The sequence below is a fragment of the Staurois parvus genome, unplaced genomic scaffold (assembly GCF_062004578.1).
Source record: "Staurois parvus isolate SC_StPar_1 unplaced genomic scaffold, SC_StPar_1.0 ptg000023l, whole genome shotgun sequence".
Classification (NCBI taxonomy): domain Eukaryota; kingdom Metazoa; phylum Chordata; class Amphibia; order Anura; family Ranidae; genus Staurois; species Staurois parvus.
The window spans coordinates 2,671,499-2,690,062 of NW_028317819.1; the positions used below are offsets into that span (position 1 = coordinate 2,671,499).

At 43.7% G+C, this 18,564-nt stretch overlaps 1 protein-coding gene across 1 annotated transcript in view; it reads left to right on the forward strand.

Annotated features, from left to right (window-relative positions):
* The first annotated feature begins 15,241 nt into the window (after positions 1-15,241).
* MARCHF9 (membrane associated ring-CH-type finger 9) overlaps positions 15,242-18,564 on the forward strand; it is a 208,564-nt gene continuing 205,241 nt past the window's right edge. Inside the window, exons 1-2 of the mRNA XM_089692739.1 lie at positions 15,242-15,482; positions 15,657-16,931. Coding sequence (XP_089548865.1) covers positions 16,608-16,931 — 324 coding nt within the window. The 5' untranslated portion in view covers positions 15,242-15,482; positions 15,657-16,607. The remainder of the gene's footprint in view (positions 15,483-15,656; positions 16,932-18,564) is intronic.

Below are 18,564 nucleotides of genomic sequence, written 5' to 3' on the forward strand. Positions count from 1 at the left end.
CAATACAGCCCTAGGGAAAAAATTGTACTTCAAACGATTACTCTGCATTTTGAGTGTCCTGTCACAGCTGGCATATGCTGTGTCCAGATTCAGTAAACCTGTACTATGGAGATGGTCTAGCTATGACTAAACTAAATAGCATTAAACAGAAGGGGAGGAAAATGGAATATATCAAATTCAAATGAGTAAACAAGTTGTAGCAGCCAGAAACAGCCACTAGATGTAAGCATACTGCAGAAAACTGATAACCTAATGCAGTTTAATGCAAGACATAAAAAATGAATAAAAGAGGGGCAGGACACACACTATTCACACCTCAGAATTCAGCTAAAAACATTTGTGGCCAATGATCGTGTAGGAAGCACATTAGTTGCTGGCCTACTCCTGGATTCTGGGGAATGGGACCCTGTCTGTGGGTAGTGCCCAGCAGGGTTAGGTATATAGGGTTAGTCAGTTAGGTACCATGAGTTGGTGCTGGGCCAGTTGTTGGGTGAGAGGGGATGCTATTATCTGGGGTAAAAACACTGATATGGAAGGATGTAGTCAGAAGGACATGGCCCGTGGGTTTTCCTTTAGGGGGGAAAGCAGATAGACATTTTCCCTTTGGGAATATGGACTGTACCACTTCGGACTGGAGAAATGCAGACATGGATCATAGATGGATCATATCTTGGCCGGTTTAGCAGGGCTCAGCTGAGATTTGCTTCCATATGGGCAGGCTGTATAATCTTTGGCTTGCTTAAGTTTCACCTTGGAAGGATTCTCTACTTTCTCTCTAATACTCTCATCTAGATATTTCTAATTAAGAGATAACAAAAAAAAAACTGTGGCTACAATATTTAGCTTCAGTCCAGAAATGTCTTATGCAGGCCATACATGGGTTGAATGCTATATGAATTTTCTTTAGAAAATTGGAAATTTTGTGCGTTTTATAATCTGATGATGCCGCCATTGATTTTGAAATTTGACCAACCAAGCCTTTAATTTCACCTCATGTTGCCACAGAAAAGAATTTTCATGGCCAATAATTTTCTTTTCTTTCCAGGTCACAGCTAATGCTAATTTCTTTTTCAATTACATCTCTCACACGATTCTCCCATCATTGATTAGAAATTCGAAATTTCCAACATGTCCGATCACTCAGATTTGATGGTAGCTCAAAAATCGACCGCTGCTGTGGCCCACTTATGGTGCAAAAGTCAAATGAAAATTCTGAGAAAAAATTTTCGAAAGAAAATTCTTTCAAAATTCGAATCATGTATGGCCGGCTTGCAAGTGGTTGTAAACCATATGAACAAATTATATCCTTCTATAGTGTGAGCTTGTCTCAATCCAGAGCACTAAGAAGCACTAAGAATCATTTCTGTCTGCTGCCTTGTTCCTCTGCTATAAGCATGGGTCACTTCTGGCAAGTTTTCCTGACACCAAGAGAAAACTGGTGACAGGGAGGGACCTCCTGCTGACTGAAAGCCTCAGCTCTGTTCCTGTGTGCTGTGTGAAGGGGGTGTGTCCCTTCCCTCCAATCAGCTCTCAGAGTCCTCCTGAGTGTAACTTCAGCTCCCCTCCCCCTACTTTTCAGAGCTGAGAGATCCTGTGTAAATTCTGCACTATGAATGAATGTAGAGAAGAGAAGACTGCAGACAGACAGATACAACTTATGTAGGAGGATTTGTTTCATCTCTGTGTATCACCTGAGGCCAATCAGGTTTACAACCACTTTAAAGTGTAACTAAAGGCAAAACCTTTTTTTCAGTTTTGGATTTGGAGCACAATTAGATCGCCTGTCAGGTTTTTATTGCTGCCTGTGCCCCTTTTAAGTAGATTCACCCTCCCTATTTGTCATGTTTACTTTTTTTTTTGTTATGTTTACTTTTATTGTCAAAGTAAAAAAAAAAATCCAAAATTTTGTGTTGTAACCAGAAAACTAATGGGGACACTAGTATTAGTGACCAGGGATTCCCTAACTTTGGACTGATTTCCTCTAATTTCCTTATTTGCCTATGGGGCAGGAAGAAAAAGGGAAATCTCCCCAATGGGACACAGATGGCAAAAAAGCTGACAGGGGTTATAACTTCTTGACACAATCAAACAAATAGTTTTGCCTATAGTTCTACTGTCACTCACGACTCATGTTCATGTTGAATTGGCATCATCCGGCCCAACAAAAAGTGGCTGAACAATTAACGATTGGTAAATACTGCATAAAAAAATCCTGTACGTCAGGGCTGGGACAAGGGGTGGGCGGAAGGGACGGCTGCCCTGGGCACAGTAGTGCGCTGTAGGGATGAGGGCATCTTCCTTCTGTTACAGGAGTAGTGACAGTGGAAGTGAACTTGACAAATTAGTGACTGCTGGGCGTAAGATCCCCTAAGCTTGCACATCATGGGGGGGAACAGTGTGGCATCTTTGCCATGGGAGCTGGATGACCTCGTCCCAGCACTTCTGTAAGTGTATGGCCAGTTTTAGTTCAGAAGGCCCCTCTCTACTGCATCACCATCCCCCCAGCCATGAAATCAGAATTCTCTGAGAGTGGCTCCTTACACAGCTTCACTAAACCTATTTGGACACTTTGTAGTCCCAATTGTAGGTTGAAGGAGCAGCTGCTCTGTGCCCCTACCTTTAGTCACAGGTCTAGTGCTTGTGTACTGGCTGAGCTGCAGTGGGACTTGTGAATAAACGGAAACAAAGCAGAGGCAGCTGAGTTCAGAGAAGCTGTGCAAGGTGGCACTCTCACAGCATGGTGACATCACAGCAGGGGAAACAGCAGATGGGGCCTTCAGAACTAAGGAACCTGACACTCAGTGTTGCCAACCAACAGTATTTTTACTGACAGCCAAAAAAATGGGTACTTTTCTCCGGCCAGTAAATGCAACTGACAGGAAAAGGTTGCCAGTTAAAAATATAGCTGTGACGCTCAGCATGCACAGTTCTGATCCAAAGCTGGCCGGGACTGTCCAAGTGCCTGCTACAGTGTGTTGGGTCAGGTTTGGTGGAGGTGGTGCCTGAGCGTGTCATATGATGTCATGGTGGAAGGAAGCCGAGCAGAGCGGCCGAACGGGTCTGCAGGACAGCAGCAAGGCAAGCCGGGAGTGGGATTGTCAGTGCTGTATGGACTGGAGTGGACTGAAGGGACAACCTGGCATGGAGAGAAACTGTCATTGTGACTTAGAAGCAGATGTGTCATGTTGGTGAGATGTCATCATCATCTGTGCTGCTGCACACTGCTGTCAGTGTCACTGTGAGAATCACTTTCATGTGTGTGTGCATGCTCATTCTAATTCCTTGCCCTCTTGAATCCTGTCCCTGAACTACTTACTTACTATATTGAAAAGAAAATGAATGTGTTTTTTGCCTTAACAGTTTCCCGACCGCTCTACAGCTATACTGCTACAGGGCGGCACTGGTGTGCAAAATCACATACAGTATATACCAATTTGCCTACTGCCAGTCACCGCTGTCTGCACTGCCCCCCCAGTGCTCACTGGAGCACTGGGCTGTGGAGGGGGAGGGAGCTGCTGGCTCAGGCTATAATCAATAAAATAATCACTTTTTTGTTTCATAGTAATACAAACAAAAGGAATAAACATGAGAATGTCTAAACATTTGTAGTAACAAACTTTTTCTGGGAGAAGTGGTGCATTATCTGACAGAAATGCAGGGGTGCCAATATTTTTGGCCATGACTGTATAAGTACACCAATTTGAATAGCAATGGTCTATTGCTGGTGAAGAGATATCTGCACGTGGCGACAATATAAAATGGAGGATTATTATCGCAGAATGGAAAAGTAAGAGATGATACGGTTGGATTGTTGCATAGAAAGGATATCTATGAGAATATATGAACACCTGGGACTTTTTATTTATTTTCACAGTGAGTGGTGTTTATTTTCGAAAATATATAGTTTGATATAAATGCATATTAAATATGCATGCTGATTTAGTCATACATAATTTTTTTTTTGTATATTTGGGATTTAAATTCTGTTTTTAGTAGCATACAGTGTATGATATATGGTCATTTTATGATTTATCATTAGTAACATTTGTATTGCATTTATTTTATATATATATATATATATATATATATATATATATATATATATATATATATGAAAGTCTATCATTCCTGATGTACTGCCAGCCTATCTAATTTCTTTAGGCCTGAAAATGCCAGGATAGTACAAATATCCCCTGAATGACACCTTTTTGGAAAGTAGACAGATCAAGGTATTTAGTATGAGGAATTTCAAGTTTTTTAAATTGTAATTTTTTTTAAGAAAATGAAGAAATAAAAAAAATGTTTTTTTCACTATTTTTAAAGATTTTTTTTACATACTGGCAACAGTGCAGTACAATGTCATCATATAATTGGTTTAGCAGTGGTCAGGGGCACTGACTGGTGACAGTATGTAAAAAGAAAAAAGAATTAACAATTTTTTTCAATTTTGTAATATATTTTTTTTTTTTATTCAATTATTTCCTTTTTTTTACATACAGTGATCAGAGCAATACAGTGTTACCAAAGTAAGGGAGGTGATCAATTTTTTTTTTTACACACTATGATTGCTTATAACTGAATAATAACAAAAACTATTCATTCAGTGTTTACTATTATGTTTAGTTGTGATTGGCCGCAGATAATCACATAGTACAGATGGGCTGAGATTGGCCCTGTCTATACCATGTGATCACTGTGACCAATCACAAAGCCTTTCATTGTGTACAATTGCCATGTGATCTGCTGTAATTGGCCACAATGGTCACATCATACTGGCAGTGGGCCAGTACATTGATCTGTCATCGGCTATGTCCGTTGGACACAGCGGGTGACATATTGCACTGGAGCACGACCCATGGGCGACGCGCAAGACGTGATCCTCGGAGGAAGTCATATGACATCCTCTCAGGAATAGGGCTCCCTCCTGGCCATCATATTATAAAAGACAAAGACACACCAACAAGCAGTAAACATAAAATAACATGAACAAAACCCTAGTGACAAAATACTTAGGTTTATTAGTCCAACAAACATAAAACCTATCTGACAGCTAACTATATACCATATATATATAAACGAGATAAACACAAGGTAGGGAAAAACTGGAGGAGAAGGGAGCTGATAAGAAGAGCGAACACAACTGGGAAAAAGAACAGGAGAGTTCAGGGAGCAAGGCAGCAGGGTACTGGGTGCAAGGCAGGAGCGAGATCAGGGTAACAAGGTCTGAGCAAAATCAGGCTATCAGGAAAGCTAAAGCAAAACACAGACACAAGGTGAACTAGCCTATGAGAGATTTATGCGGGCCATAGATGGGATGAAAAACGGCTGAAAATCGTCCGAAAAAAAAAAAATCGGCCGATTTTCGGATCGTTAGTGCGGTAATCGGTCGGCCGTTTTTAGTGATTTTTGCCCTTTTCGATTATCGGTGCTGCTGGAAAATAATCAGCCAAATTTGTTGTTCTGCCAATTTTCGCGGCAATGATGGACAAATCTGCCGATCTTTTTCCGATTTTAAAAAATGCACATGAGCAGTGACATGAAAGAAGGAAAAAGTAGAAAAGGAAAAAAATAAAATATGAATGAGAAGAAGAAATAGGATATGAATAAAAAGAAGAATAGAATATAAAGAAGAAGAAATAAAAGAAATAGAATATGAAGAAGTAGAAGAAATAGAATATGAAGAAGTGGAAGAAAAAAAAAAGAATTTCAGTCCAATATTATATTTGACATTTAAAAGTATAGCAACATTGTATCTATTTGTTTCCGAATAGAAACATCTGTATCCGAAATGGATACAAATAGATACAATGTTGCAACTTTTTCTTCTTATTCATATTCTATTTCTTCTTCTTCTGCATATTCTGCATATTCTATTTCTTCTTTTTATTCATATTCTATTTCTTCTTCTGCATATTCTATTTCTTCTTCTGCTTCATATTCTATTTCTTCTTTTTATTCATATTCTATTTCTTCTTCTTCTGCATATTCTATATAATTGCCGGCCGTAGACGGGACGAAAATCAGCCAACTTTTTTTTACCAATGGTGGTAACGTCAGCTGATTGAATGACCGATTTTTTGTTTTTCTAAAAAAAAAAACGGCCTGTTTTCTCCCTATCTATGGTCTGCATTAAGTACCCTTCCACCAGCTGGGACCAGGTGGAGCTGATTACATGGAACTGCTGGATGCTGGAAGACACCTGCTGGTGGACACTGAAACTACAGCTTTCAGCCCAGAGAACCACAGCACCACCAGCTGGTTAACAAGGTCCTAACAGAGGGATTAGCTGATAGAGACAGTCAAAGTACAGTTTATAGCTTGGAGGTGGGATAGGTTTCCCTGAAGAGTTGAGTTTTCAAGGATCACTTAAAGGCAAACAAAGTAGGAGATACCCAGACAGATTGTGGCAAGAAGTTCAAAAGGAAGGCAGAGGCTCTGGAGAATTCCTAGATGTGAGCATGTGAGAAAGTTACAAGGTTGCTAAAGAGCAGTAGGCCATGGGAGAAGCGAAGAGGACAGTTTGGGTGATATTTTGAGATGCAGCTGGTGATATATCTGGGTGCAGAGATGTGGATGGCTTTGTATGTTATTGGTAGTATTTTGAATTTAATTTGTGGGTGAATGGAAGCCAGTGGAGTGATTGGCAGAGAGGCGACCAAGTGAATAGTAAAGTGAATAATTCTGGTGGCAGCATTCATGATAGACTTGAAGGGGGGTTAGCCTATGTAAAGGTACTAAGAATGATGGAGAGGTATTGATAAAAATGGGGGCACTGATAATGTTGGGAATTATTCTTCTCCTGCTGATACAAGTTATTTGGGGCTTATTTTTCTCCCACTGTCACAACCATAGGTCTTTTTTTATTCTCAGGCTGACATACACCATTAACCCCTTTTACTGCCACTGATTTAACTACTGCATTGGTGACAGTAGTGACATGTAAACCAACTCATGGCTGAAATAGCAGCTACAAGTTTGTTTACTTTTCAAGAGCAGGCTGAAGGGTTTTTTGTAGAAGCAATCTAGCTTTTTAATGTGACCCTCCCTACTTCCTGGGCTCACCTTTTTTTCTTGTGCTAGGTCTGAAAAAAAAACACATCAGGATGGCAAGTGGGAAGAGATGGAGGAATGTCTATTACTCCACCTCTCCTGTGAAGTATGGCACTTTTCTGTGCCTGATCCTGATTCAGCTATGTGCACAAGAGCCGTGGATCTCTGGGGTCTCTCCCTCCTCATTGGCTGAGACAGCTAAGACTATCCATCACAGCCAGTGAGCCAATCAGAAGAGAGTGGGGGGAGGTGTCTGAATGGAAAGAGCAGCGGTTCAGGAGCAAGCCTGCTTGAGTGCCCCATAGCAAGCTGCTCGCTATGGGGGCACTAGTCAGAAGGGAGAGGTCAGGAGCACCAGCAGGGTACTAAAGAAATGGAGAATCGGGGCTGTTCTGTGCAAAACCACAGCACAGAGCAGGTAAGTATAATAAGTTTATTTAAAAAAAAATACCTTTAATATCACTTTAAATTCCACATTGTATTTTAATTATTTCTAGCCTACTTCTATTACTCTGAACCATCCTGAAGTTCGTAAGAAGATCTCCACACATTTACTTCCCTGAATTCTGTGACACATATTCACTATGTCCTGTGAGTAGGCATTTCTGTGTCACACATTTCACAGAGCCTGCAAAATGTGCTGAGAGGAGGAGTTTCTGGAGGCGGTGTCAGGTGTCAGTACAAGAATCAGTGCTTGCAAGCAGCAAGGTACCATGGGATATGTAGTCCTTTGAAATTGAAAGTAAACAGAAGAGGAGAAGCTGCAAAGCATGTAGGGAATCTAGGAAGCTGTGGAAAGAGATCAGACAGACAGAACACAAAATATTGAAGGAGATTTTTAGGTAAGCTTATACTGGATTGTCAGAAATAACTACCATTTGAATTGCTATTACAATACTGATGTTATAAAATGAAAGTGTATAATGTGACCATGAAATTCATTTAAAGCGAAACTAAACCCTCCTGTCCTTTACAGCCAAGGAAGCTGCCATCTTAACTTCTGTTTGATCTGCAACCTCCACGGTACTGCACATGTGATCAGTTATGACACCAGACATTTGATGGTTTGATAGTCTGGTTGAGAGTACAAGCAAATGGGACAGCTTGCATTTCCAGCACACTGGGGTAGCACCCGCCTAGGTAGGTTGCTAAGACGTATATAGTCCAGTTTAGTACAGTGTGGTCTCCTGTATCTTGTGTGGCCTACTGTACTGCTGCTGCTGTGATTGGCTCCTCTATATCCAGGTGACTTTGGAAGGTTCTGGGTGAACAAAAGTGACCCATGGAGATCAGTAGCATGAATATGGATTCAGCTGTAGCCAATTACAGGGAGTGGTACCCATGCTGAGTACTGGTATTTATATTCAGTGAGCACATGTGATCTGGGTTCTTCCTGTGAGAAGAGAGTTCCAGCCAGCTCAAGCTGTCAGGAGGTCTCCTGTGGGCAACCCAAGGGCCAGAATGCTGAAACACAGGGTGCTTTAAGAGCTGACTGAGGGAGAATGTCCACAGATCCTGTCTGGTATCACGGAGAAAGGTGACCTGCAGCAAGGGCCTTGTGAGTATAGATTGTTCTAAAGGGATACTGGGACTTGTGCTGTTTAACCCCCTTGGCACCTATATAGTCAGCTGCTGGTTGTGCGCTAGAGGGAACACCAGCTAGTGTTCAGAAAGGAACTGTCTTTTAAGTTCTGCATATCTCCAGTGGGACTTTTCGCCATTCTTTGTACAGTCTGCAACACAGTTCTACTATGGAAACCCACAGCTCTACTCAGGGATGTATTTACCACAAGGCAAACAAGGCATTTGCCTAGAGCGGCATTTTTTAGGGGGGCAGCAGCAATTTTCAGGGGGCAGCGCTGCCCCCCAAAAGAAGGAAAGGAAGAAGGAACACACGCAGCACGGGGACCAGGTGGGATCTGAGAGAGGCTGCGAGCTGCTTGATGGTATATGCGGAGCCTGACACTTGTTCCCGAGGGATATCCAGAGCTGTGAAGGTGAGTGTCTTATCTCTTGTCAGGGTGGGGGGTTGCCAGTGTATGGGGGGCAGTGGTAGTGGAAGGCTCTCTCGGGTAGGGGTGGGGGGTGCTGGGGTGTTGTTGGTCAATGGGGGGAGCTGACTAGGGCAGCACAAATCCTAAATACACCACTGGATCTACTTAGAGAAAGCTGTCCTCCATTACGAATAGTTCAATTCTGAGAATCCCACTATGTCCTTTCCCTATCCCAGTTCTAAAACAAAATAAAAACTGCAACCTCTAGACTGATCATTGGAGTAATGCATGGAAGTTGTGTGCCCCTGGCAAAAGAAAATGCTGTGTGCTTGGCTGCAGGAGAAGTTCTAGGGGAAAGCCTGGGCAAGATACAAGCAGCTCCTACGGGGGTAGCACTACACTGGGAATGTAACTGTTTTTTTTTAAACCATTCAATCGATAGGTTTAGATCCACTTTAATCACAAAACTAACACAACAGGATAAAGATCCTTGTACTTAAATAAGTGACAGTTATTTTCAATTCAATGACATTTGTAAATTACAGTCCCGTAGCACAAGCAAAGATCTTTATTGCAATGCAAAGATTTGTGAATTCAGCCTTTGGCTACAAATCAACTAATGTTACAATACACAGGCAACTACTGTACTGGGCAAGTAATACAATATGCAGGCAATTATTGAAAGGGAAAAGAAAAAGGAAAAAAGCTTCAAGCACATGGTCAGGCATTCTAAGGGTTACAGACACCAAGTTGCTGTGCTTAGATGGTATGTGCTTGAGGAAATTGAAGGACCGGGAAGCCACGCACAAAAAAACATATTGTTGCCAAGGGAAGCATAATGTATTTTTACCTTGCAAACATTGAACCCCAAAGGTTTGAATGAAGATTTCTCACTTAAATGTTTCCTATTACTCACTTTTGTTTACTACCTTCTATGAGCTTTTCTAACGTGTGTTATTGTTATTAGGATGTGATTGCCACAGGAGGACCTTTCTGCTCCATGGGCTGATCGCAAGACACTGTGCTTCAACCATTTAGCTTTGGTCAGTTTATTACAAGCTTTAGGTCTTCTTTTACAAGTGCTCCACCCTTAACTTATTATACCTGCGCTCTGCATCACATGGAGTTTCATGACAGATCCCATGCCTACACATTAGTTGGGAGCATTACCTTCCTTACCCATGTTCTGTAACTCAATCCAATTTCAGCTTTTTGTCTCCTTTTATTGACATCCTCGACTGGCTACCACATGGGACACGGTAATTTCCTTCCATGTACTGCATCTTCAGATGCCTTTATTACAAGCCTTGGATCTGATTTTGAAAGTGCTCCACTTTTAACTGATTTTACCTACTTCACGTATAATCAGGGGTGGACTGACCATTTGGGAACTTGGCCACTGCCCGAGGGCCCGGGGTCAGTAGGGGGCCCCATGAGATGCCCCTGGTTCCTTTCATAGGCTTTTTTGGGTATGGTTTGAGTGTGGGCTAGGACGCAGGGGCCCCATGATCCCCTATTGCCCGGGGGCCCCATGAGTTGTCAGTCCTCCCCTGCATCTAATACATTGGATTTGGTTAATTCCTTTCATCACACTCTACATTGTATTTTCAGATGCCTTATAAACCAGGACCACGCCTGGGTGGGTGAAGCAGTATGCAGGAGCTGACAGGGAAGAGATCTGTATTGTTCACATACAGGTCTCGACCCCGTCAATAATTCTCGGAGATCGCCGGGTGTCGGAGGGGAATCACCGGGTGGGACACGGCGATTGACAGCTGAGGCTGTGAATAGTGGCGCGGATAGGGTGTGCGCACGGCCCCTACTCAGAACTGCAAAATCACATATACATACATCAGAGTCTGCAGCGATCCTCCTTACATCAGATTCCACAGAGTCCCTCCTACATCGGAGCCCCCCCTCACATCAGAGTTCCCAGAATTTCCACTTAAATTAGCATTCCCAGAGTCCACAAGTGTTCCCCCTTACACCAGAGTTCCCCCTTATATCAGAGTTCCCTTTTACATCAGATTTCCCAGAGTTCACACCTGTTATATGGGTGTCCTAACTTACCCCATGACTTCAGTGTTCCCCCTAACATCGGTGACCCCCCACAGAATGACTGAGCGACCGACCTACGTAGTGACTGACTGCCCCACAGACTTTGTGGGACAGTCAGTCAATCTGTGGGGCAGGGCAGTCAGTCGGTTAGCCACTCTGTGGGGCATTCAGTTGGTCAGTGACACTGTGGGGCAGTTAGTCGTTCAGTGACACTTTTGGACAGTCACTGAGCGACTGACTTCCCCACAGAAAGCCAGCAGCTAGCTACTTGGCTGGCTCTCGAGAGAGCTGGACAAACAGGAGGTTGTGTGGAGGCTGTGGCTTTGAGCTGTCATACTCTGGTCCAACTCCATGCAGGGCAGGCTCAGGCTGTTGGTTTGCCTCCCCCTCTTTCAATCCTGTAGAAAAGGTGCATTGAGTGTGGCATTTATGTACACACCCAATGTGCACGATGGCATCACTACACACCTGGACACACCCTGCAGCCCAAGGCCGCTGCACATGTCAGCTCAGTTTGCATTCTAAAGAAGACTGTTTTTTTAGACTTTCTTTCTTTTATTTTCACCAGGTGATCCTGCCAGTAAGCCTGTTGTTTTTCAACAGAGCAAGCTGTCCTGCAGATGTAGCAGTTAGTGGGTTGAGACAAACCATTTACCACTGACATGGATGCACACAATGATCAGCTTTTATTTATTTATGTAAAATGTGTATCCCTAAAGGAACAAAAATGGTGCTGTAACTGGTTATTAGGTGTGAGCTGGCTTTGGCTTTGGGATTAATATTACTTCAATGCTAATCTACCACATATATACGTATAGCTAGCTTCCATTGTTTGTTCTGGGAGCGTGCTCATAACTTTCCTAGCACAATGACTGTGCTGTCAACGATAGCTCCCAGTCATTGATTTGGAGCTATTGAGGTCAGCTCCCGATCACGTGATCACTGTGACAGTCAATCACATAACTGGGAAGCCCATGTAAAACCTCATGTGTTACTTACTTTTAGGCTCCATTCATATGTTTGAACTGCGAGAATGCACACATTAGCACACACATCACTGGCATTGGTGTGATATGTGCCATTCATTTTGAATGCAACCCAACCTAATGTGCTGATGAATTACTGTGCGTTAAAGTGGAGTTCCACCTGAAAAAGAAAAAAGAAAAGTCAGCAGCTACAAAAACTGTAGCTGCTGACTTTTAAAATACAGACACTTACCTGTCCCTCGGTCCAGCAGTGTCCTCACCATGGCTGGTTTCACCGGCCGCTTCTCTCCCCGGGACTGGCATCTTCAGTGTGGGCACCCAGCTGTGACAGCTTGCACAGCTGGGTGCCCACTGCTCACGTGCGAGAAACGCTGCGCTTTGTGAATGGCCCCATAGTCTTCTGGGACCTGTCATGTCACCTACGGGGAGGGAGGGGGGGGAGGACAACTTCCACTTCAATCGCCTGGGGGATCGTAGCAGAAGTGGGAGTGTGTGCCTGTCAGATTCAGGTACCCGCTCCCCAAAGGTGCCAATGAGGAGCGGGAGACAATGGCTTAAAGCGGAACTTCCCCTTTTAGGTGGAGCTCCGCTTTAAGGTGCATTGCTAGAAAAGGTGCATGTCCATTTTCTGGGTTGTTAAGTTGTTTTGCCAGCCCATTCAATTTGGGTTAAAATGGATTAACACATGTGCATTGACATACGCAGTGGAAACTTAGAACTAAAGGCAATACTTTTTTAAAATTTCTGGATAAAGTAGGGAGGGAGTAGAACATCTGTCAGGTTTTTATTGCTGCCTCTGTCCCCATTAAGTGGATTCACCCTCTCTATTTGTCCAGTTTACCGTTCTCATCAAAAGTGAAAGTAAAGAAAAAAACAAATTTGGGTTGTTGAGCAGGGAGGACTTGTGGTGGAAGGAAAGATGATGGGTAAAATTTGTTCTAGGAGGGGAAATTTGTGGGGGAGGTGGTTTCTGCTGGGGGTGATTTGGGGAGTGTGCTTGGAAAGGTGATTTGTGCTGGGAGAGAGGATGGGGGAGAGGATTTGTGCTAGAGAGGGGGGAGATCTGGGGTTGTGCTAGAAGGGATGATTGGGGAGGGGGTATTTGTGCTAGGAGGGGTATTTGTGTTAGAAAAGCAAAACTGGGGGGGGGGGTGCTGGAAGAGGAGGATTTAGAGGGGTAGAGGATTTGTGCTAGGAGGGGGTATTTGGGGAGAGAGAGGATTTGAGCTGCAAGGGGGAAGGGCGAGGCAAAGGTTTATGCTGATTTGAAGATTGCTTTGAAGGGGGGGGGGAGGGGAATTTGTACTGGGATTTTTGTTTGGGGAAAATTTTGGATTTCCAACAGAATTTATGCTTAGGGGGGAAATGTGAAGATTAGTGTGGCAACTTTTTATGAGGGGTGGCCACAGGTGTATAAAATCAAGCGCCTAGGCATGCAGACTGCTTCTACACACATTTGTGAAAGAAAGGGTCGCTCTCAGGAGCTCAGTGAATTTAAGCGTGGTACCGTGGTAGGTTGCCACCTGTGCAATAAGTCCATCCATGAAATTCTGTTGCTGCTAAATATTCCACGGTCAACTGTTAGTGGTGTTATAATAAAGAGAAAACAACTGGGAACAGCAGCTCAGCCATGAAGTGGTAGGCCACGTAAAATGACAGAGCGGGGTCAGCACATTCTGAAGCGCACAGTGCGCAGAAGTCGCCAACTGTCTGCAGAGTCAGTAGCTAAGGACCTCCAAATTTCATGTGGCCTTCAGATTACAACAACAACAGTGTGTAGAGAGCTTCATGGAATGGGTTTTCATGGCCGAGCAGCTGCATCCAAGCCTTACATCACCAAGCGCAATGCAAACCGTCGGATGCAGTGGTGTAAAACATGCCACCACTGGACTCTAGAGCAGTGAAGACATGTTCTCTGGAGTGACATCACACTTCTCTGTCTGGCGATCCAATGGACGTGTCTGGGTTTGGTGGTTGCCAGGACAATGGTACTTGCCTGACTGCATTGTGCCAAGTGTAAAGTTTGGTGGAGGGGGGATTATGGTGTGGGGTTGTTTTTCAGGGGTTGGGCTTGGCCCCTTACTTCCAGTGAAGGGAGCTCTTAGGGTGTCAGCATACCAAGACATTTTGGACAATTTCAGGGCACTAGATGACCTTGTCCCGCCACTGATGGGGACACTAGTTCTGGTGACCTTAGTGACAACCATGGATTTTCTCATCTTGGGGGAATTTCCTCTTACTTCTTTCTTTGGCTATGGGATAGGAAGTGATGGGAAATCTCCCCAATGGGAAATAAATGGTAAAAAAAACCATAACAGGAATTTTAACCCTCTATCATACTATCCAAAATAAAAAAAATGCCTTTAGCTCTACTTTAAGGAGTCCTATAATCACATATTTCATTTTATTACATCAGCAATACAAACAATAGTTAAATTTACAATCTAATATAAGCTTGTTTGAAAAATCTTCTGCCATGTTGTGAGTTCTGCCTGTCTGCTGGACGTCTCTTTCCACATCTTTCTGGATTCCCTGCATGCTTTGCAGCTTCTCCTTTGCTGCTTTCTTTCAATTTTTAAGGACTACATATCCCATGGTACCTTGCTGCCTGCAAGCAGTGATTCCTGTACTGACTCCGCCTCCTGAAACTCCTCCTCTCAGCACCTCTATAGATCAGAAGGCAGGCTCTGTGAAATGTGTGACACAGCAGTACCTACACACAGGGTGATCTTTACAAGGTAAGTTTACAAACATCAAGATCGATCAGATTAATAGGAGGAGCCTAGAAATAATTGAAATTAAATGTGGAAATTAATATGTGATTTTATGCTTTGATCATAGACACGCTTTAAAGGGCTGGCTCCCTCTGGCTGGAAAGGGTTAAGTAAACAAGGCTGAGTTTTTTTTCAAAGGCAACATTTCTTGCTTTCAAATCCTAACTAATCTCCCTAGAGCTCTTTCAATGAACATGAAGCACACAGTGCCCGGGGTGTTGTTTCCTTTTTTCCCAGCTGTGGCTGGTATTTTTTTGCGCACCCTACCAAGCAGGGCTTGTCTGTGACTGATCCAGGTTGAGCCTAGCATCCCCACTCCGGTCACTTTCACATCTCCCGCCCCACTCCCACGTGAATGCACACGTCAGGTCCCCTTAGATCCCTCACCCAGCTGCAGATGCGCAGCACAAGCCTGGATCACATCCCAGCCCCACCGCACAAAAACACTCTACAAAAAAAAAATGTTTTATTTAACATGCCATACCGGAAGAAGAAGCCATATTTATCCAGCCCTCACTTTATAGCTATCCATTTCTGCCACAGCTGAATGCAATAAAAAAAAAAATTCTGTGCTGCTGGGTGGAAATAATGCATCTCCTGGAGCCAGAAGGCTGTGAATGGTAAGGAATCAGCATCCCTATTCAGATTCATGTGCATGGTGTGTATTTTGATGTGTCTTATGTATGGCTCGCCAGTGGGGGATAAGCTTCTTATCTGTGAATAAGGGGGATCTTGCTTTGTGTTTGTATTGCCATAAACGTTGTGTGCGTTTTTTTTTTTTTTTTCCCTTGCAGTGAGGTGGCTTCCCAGCAGGATCAATGTATGAGCTGCTGCTGATGCAGGTCCCTCGGTTAAATCACGAGTGGATGGATGGCAAGTCAGATCAGACTGGGGATGCTGAGAGCTGAAACAAAAGAGAAGCCCTGCGTGTTTCATCCGAGGAAAAGAAAGAGGAAGCAAGGGGGAGGGAAGACATAAGATCCAACGGCTGGAGAAAATCCAGCACCTTGTCCAGATCATTGCCTTCACGCTGGATTATTGCTTTTTTTTTTGTGGGCTGATTTTGCAGAATAGCCTTTTTTATTTTTCGGGCGGATATTTGGTTGTTACTAGGGGGCATGGAAGGCGACGCTCTCCCAGAGATAGGATGGGCAGAGAAGATATCTCATTATCCCAGGCAGTCTGCTTCTTCTTTTCCCATCCTGCATCTATGTTAATTGCTTTCTCGTGTATTCAGTTGCATTTAACCGTTTCCGCCTTCCGCCGTGCTTTCGGGTGGTGGACGTTAGATTGTTGCCCACCTCCCCCCTTACCAGCTGTCAGCCCCCTTTGCAGTAAGGTTGCAGGTCTCCCCCTGGCTGACCCCTTTTTTTTAGTAATGCACGTTGGGATCATTAAAAATATTCTTTTACAAGCTCCCTTATGCCCAACACTGCTTTAATTTGATTTTCCCAGATGAATCGTTAGAGTTCAGAGTATTTGCTTTCCCAACCCCCTATAATTTTTAAGGGTTGGTGGATGCACCTTATTGCAGTCCCTCCAGTCCCTTTAGATAGACAATAGGGAATAGCACTCACTTAACCCCATGCAGTGCAGTCTTCTCCCTGGCACACAGGAGCACGGAGGAGTGAGGAGCATTTTTTATTATTATTGGGTCAATCGGGACCTGTGTCCATGCCTCTGCTTCTGGGACCTGTCTGGCTGTGTCCTGGAAGCCCCCAAACACCCGGACCGCCGGCTGGTGAATGATGTTTAAGTACCGGCTTCGCATGTTCTTTAATGAACTGAAGGTTCTGGTGCTGACCCGATCTGGGCGAAGTGAACCTGAGCCGGGCCACGCTATGCGCGGGCTCGGCGTGGGGGGCTGTGGATGGCCACCCTTTGCGGACTGCTCCTCTAGAGACGATGATGAGGAATACTATGGGTCTGATCCTAGAACCCGCAACCTGGGACTGGAAGAGAAGGACGGGAGGCTCGGGGCTGCGCTGGACGCCGTTTCCCTGGGCAGCAGTATCGATAGTGGCATGAGGACCCCGCAGTGCAGAATCTGCTTCCAAGGCCCCGAGCAGGTGGGTTGTGTTAATTGTTGCATGGCTGTAGCACTTCGGGTCAGCCTATGTATGGCATAGTGTCTCACAAGTAAGTCACCTGAGGTAAATGGTCTGGGGGTGTGAATATAGAGGCATGCATTATGGTATGGTTTCTCTTCCCAACAACAAGCTTTGTACCACAACGGGTGGCGTGTCTGAGGTGTCACTGTCAGCATGTTTATATCTTGTATTCTATATCCATATACTCAAGTTAGATGACAAGGGTTTTTGGAGGCATATATAATTCAGTTGTATTATATATGTTTGCTTTGTTTTATGTGATAAAATTATTTGATTTAAAAAGACACCTGTTATCTGTAGATGTTTTAGTGGTTGTTATGGCTGTGTGTGGATTAGATGTGCATTAAATGTCTATGGTGATATTTACAGAGACCATGGTCATTGCAGGTAAGGGAAGTTCATGCAGAATGGCTAGGCTCATTTATAATATATGACCATGGTAATATTTGCAAAAACATTCTCTTCAAGTATATATGTACATTACATCCTCAGTACGTCTAGCTTTCCTTCTTATAACAATAGCCAATACCTGTGCAGTTCTTGAAAAATGGACAATGGAAAAACCAGGGTTGCAACAGGGAACATTTCTCCTGTCTGTTCATTGGAATACAAAAGGCGTATTGGCTTTGCCTGGAGAGCTTACATGAGGAAATTTGCATAGAAACGTTCCTGAGTAATTGTGTCTGAGATCTCGCTGCTCCATCTAAGCTTGATTGTGTCTGAAATCTCTTCCTGAGGGCACGGTTTAATATCATAAGCTGAAGTGGCTATTTACCGACATAACGGAGTGGTCATTCAACCCAGCTGCTGCTACCGGGATCAGATAGCCACAATGCTGATAATTTACTGGGGTGTCTGAACTTCCCCTTGGGTTCTTGTCTAGAAATAGACCCAAGGGTGCTTGCTGAGAATAGTCTTCATCGCATGGGTTCAGTCATCGTATTTGTGCATTCTGTATAAAATTGCATTAGATCATTTGGAGAAGCTTTATGTTTATATCTAAAAACTGAAGTTGTCTTTTCATATTATGAGATATTTCTAAAGGGTATCATGGTTGTGGTATTGTAGGGTAGGGAAGCTGACTCATACAGCTATGTCTAAGAGGAAATCTAAATCGACCATTTTTTTTAGGAAACAATTCTGTCAGCCATTTAGATGTCTCGTTTGAGAATAAGGACTGCAAGATGTTTGCTATCGCTTTTATCATATAAAAACCTACCTGGGTGCAACCCTCTGAAACTAGTTTCACATCGCTAAGGACTTGATTTCCCTGACTTTACAGCTAGGTCCTGTCCTCCCACCATTTCCCTGTCCAGTGAGAGCTCCATTCCTGGCCATGGAGATATTCTAGGTCGGAAATGAGGCAGCAGATGGGTGGGCATTCATTTAAAAGTCAGGAAGTCAAGCATCAAAATGAAGCCAGTTTCAGAGGGATGCACTGACTTGAGTTTTCTGGCTTGAGATAATAGCAGGCACTTTTTGGTGCCTGCTGTCAGAAATCAGTTTTGAAGGTTCACCGTAAAAGTCAGTGAAAAGATAATGTTAATCAGAGAACAATACAATTCACTGAACCTTGACTTCATCAAGGCTT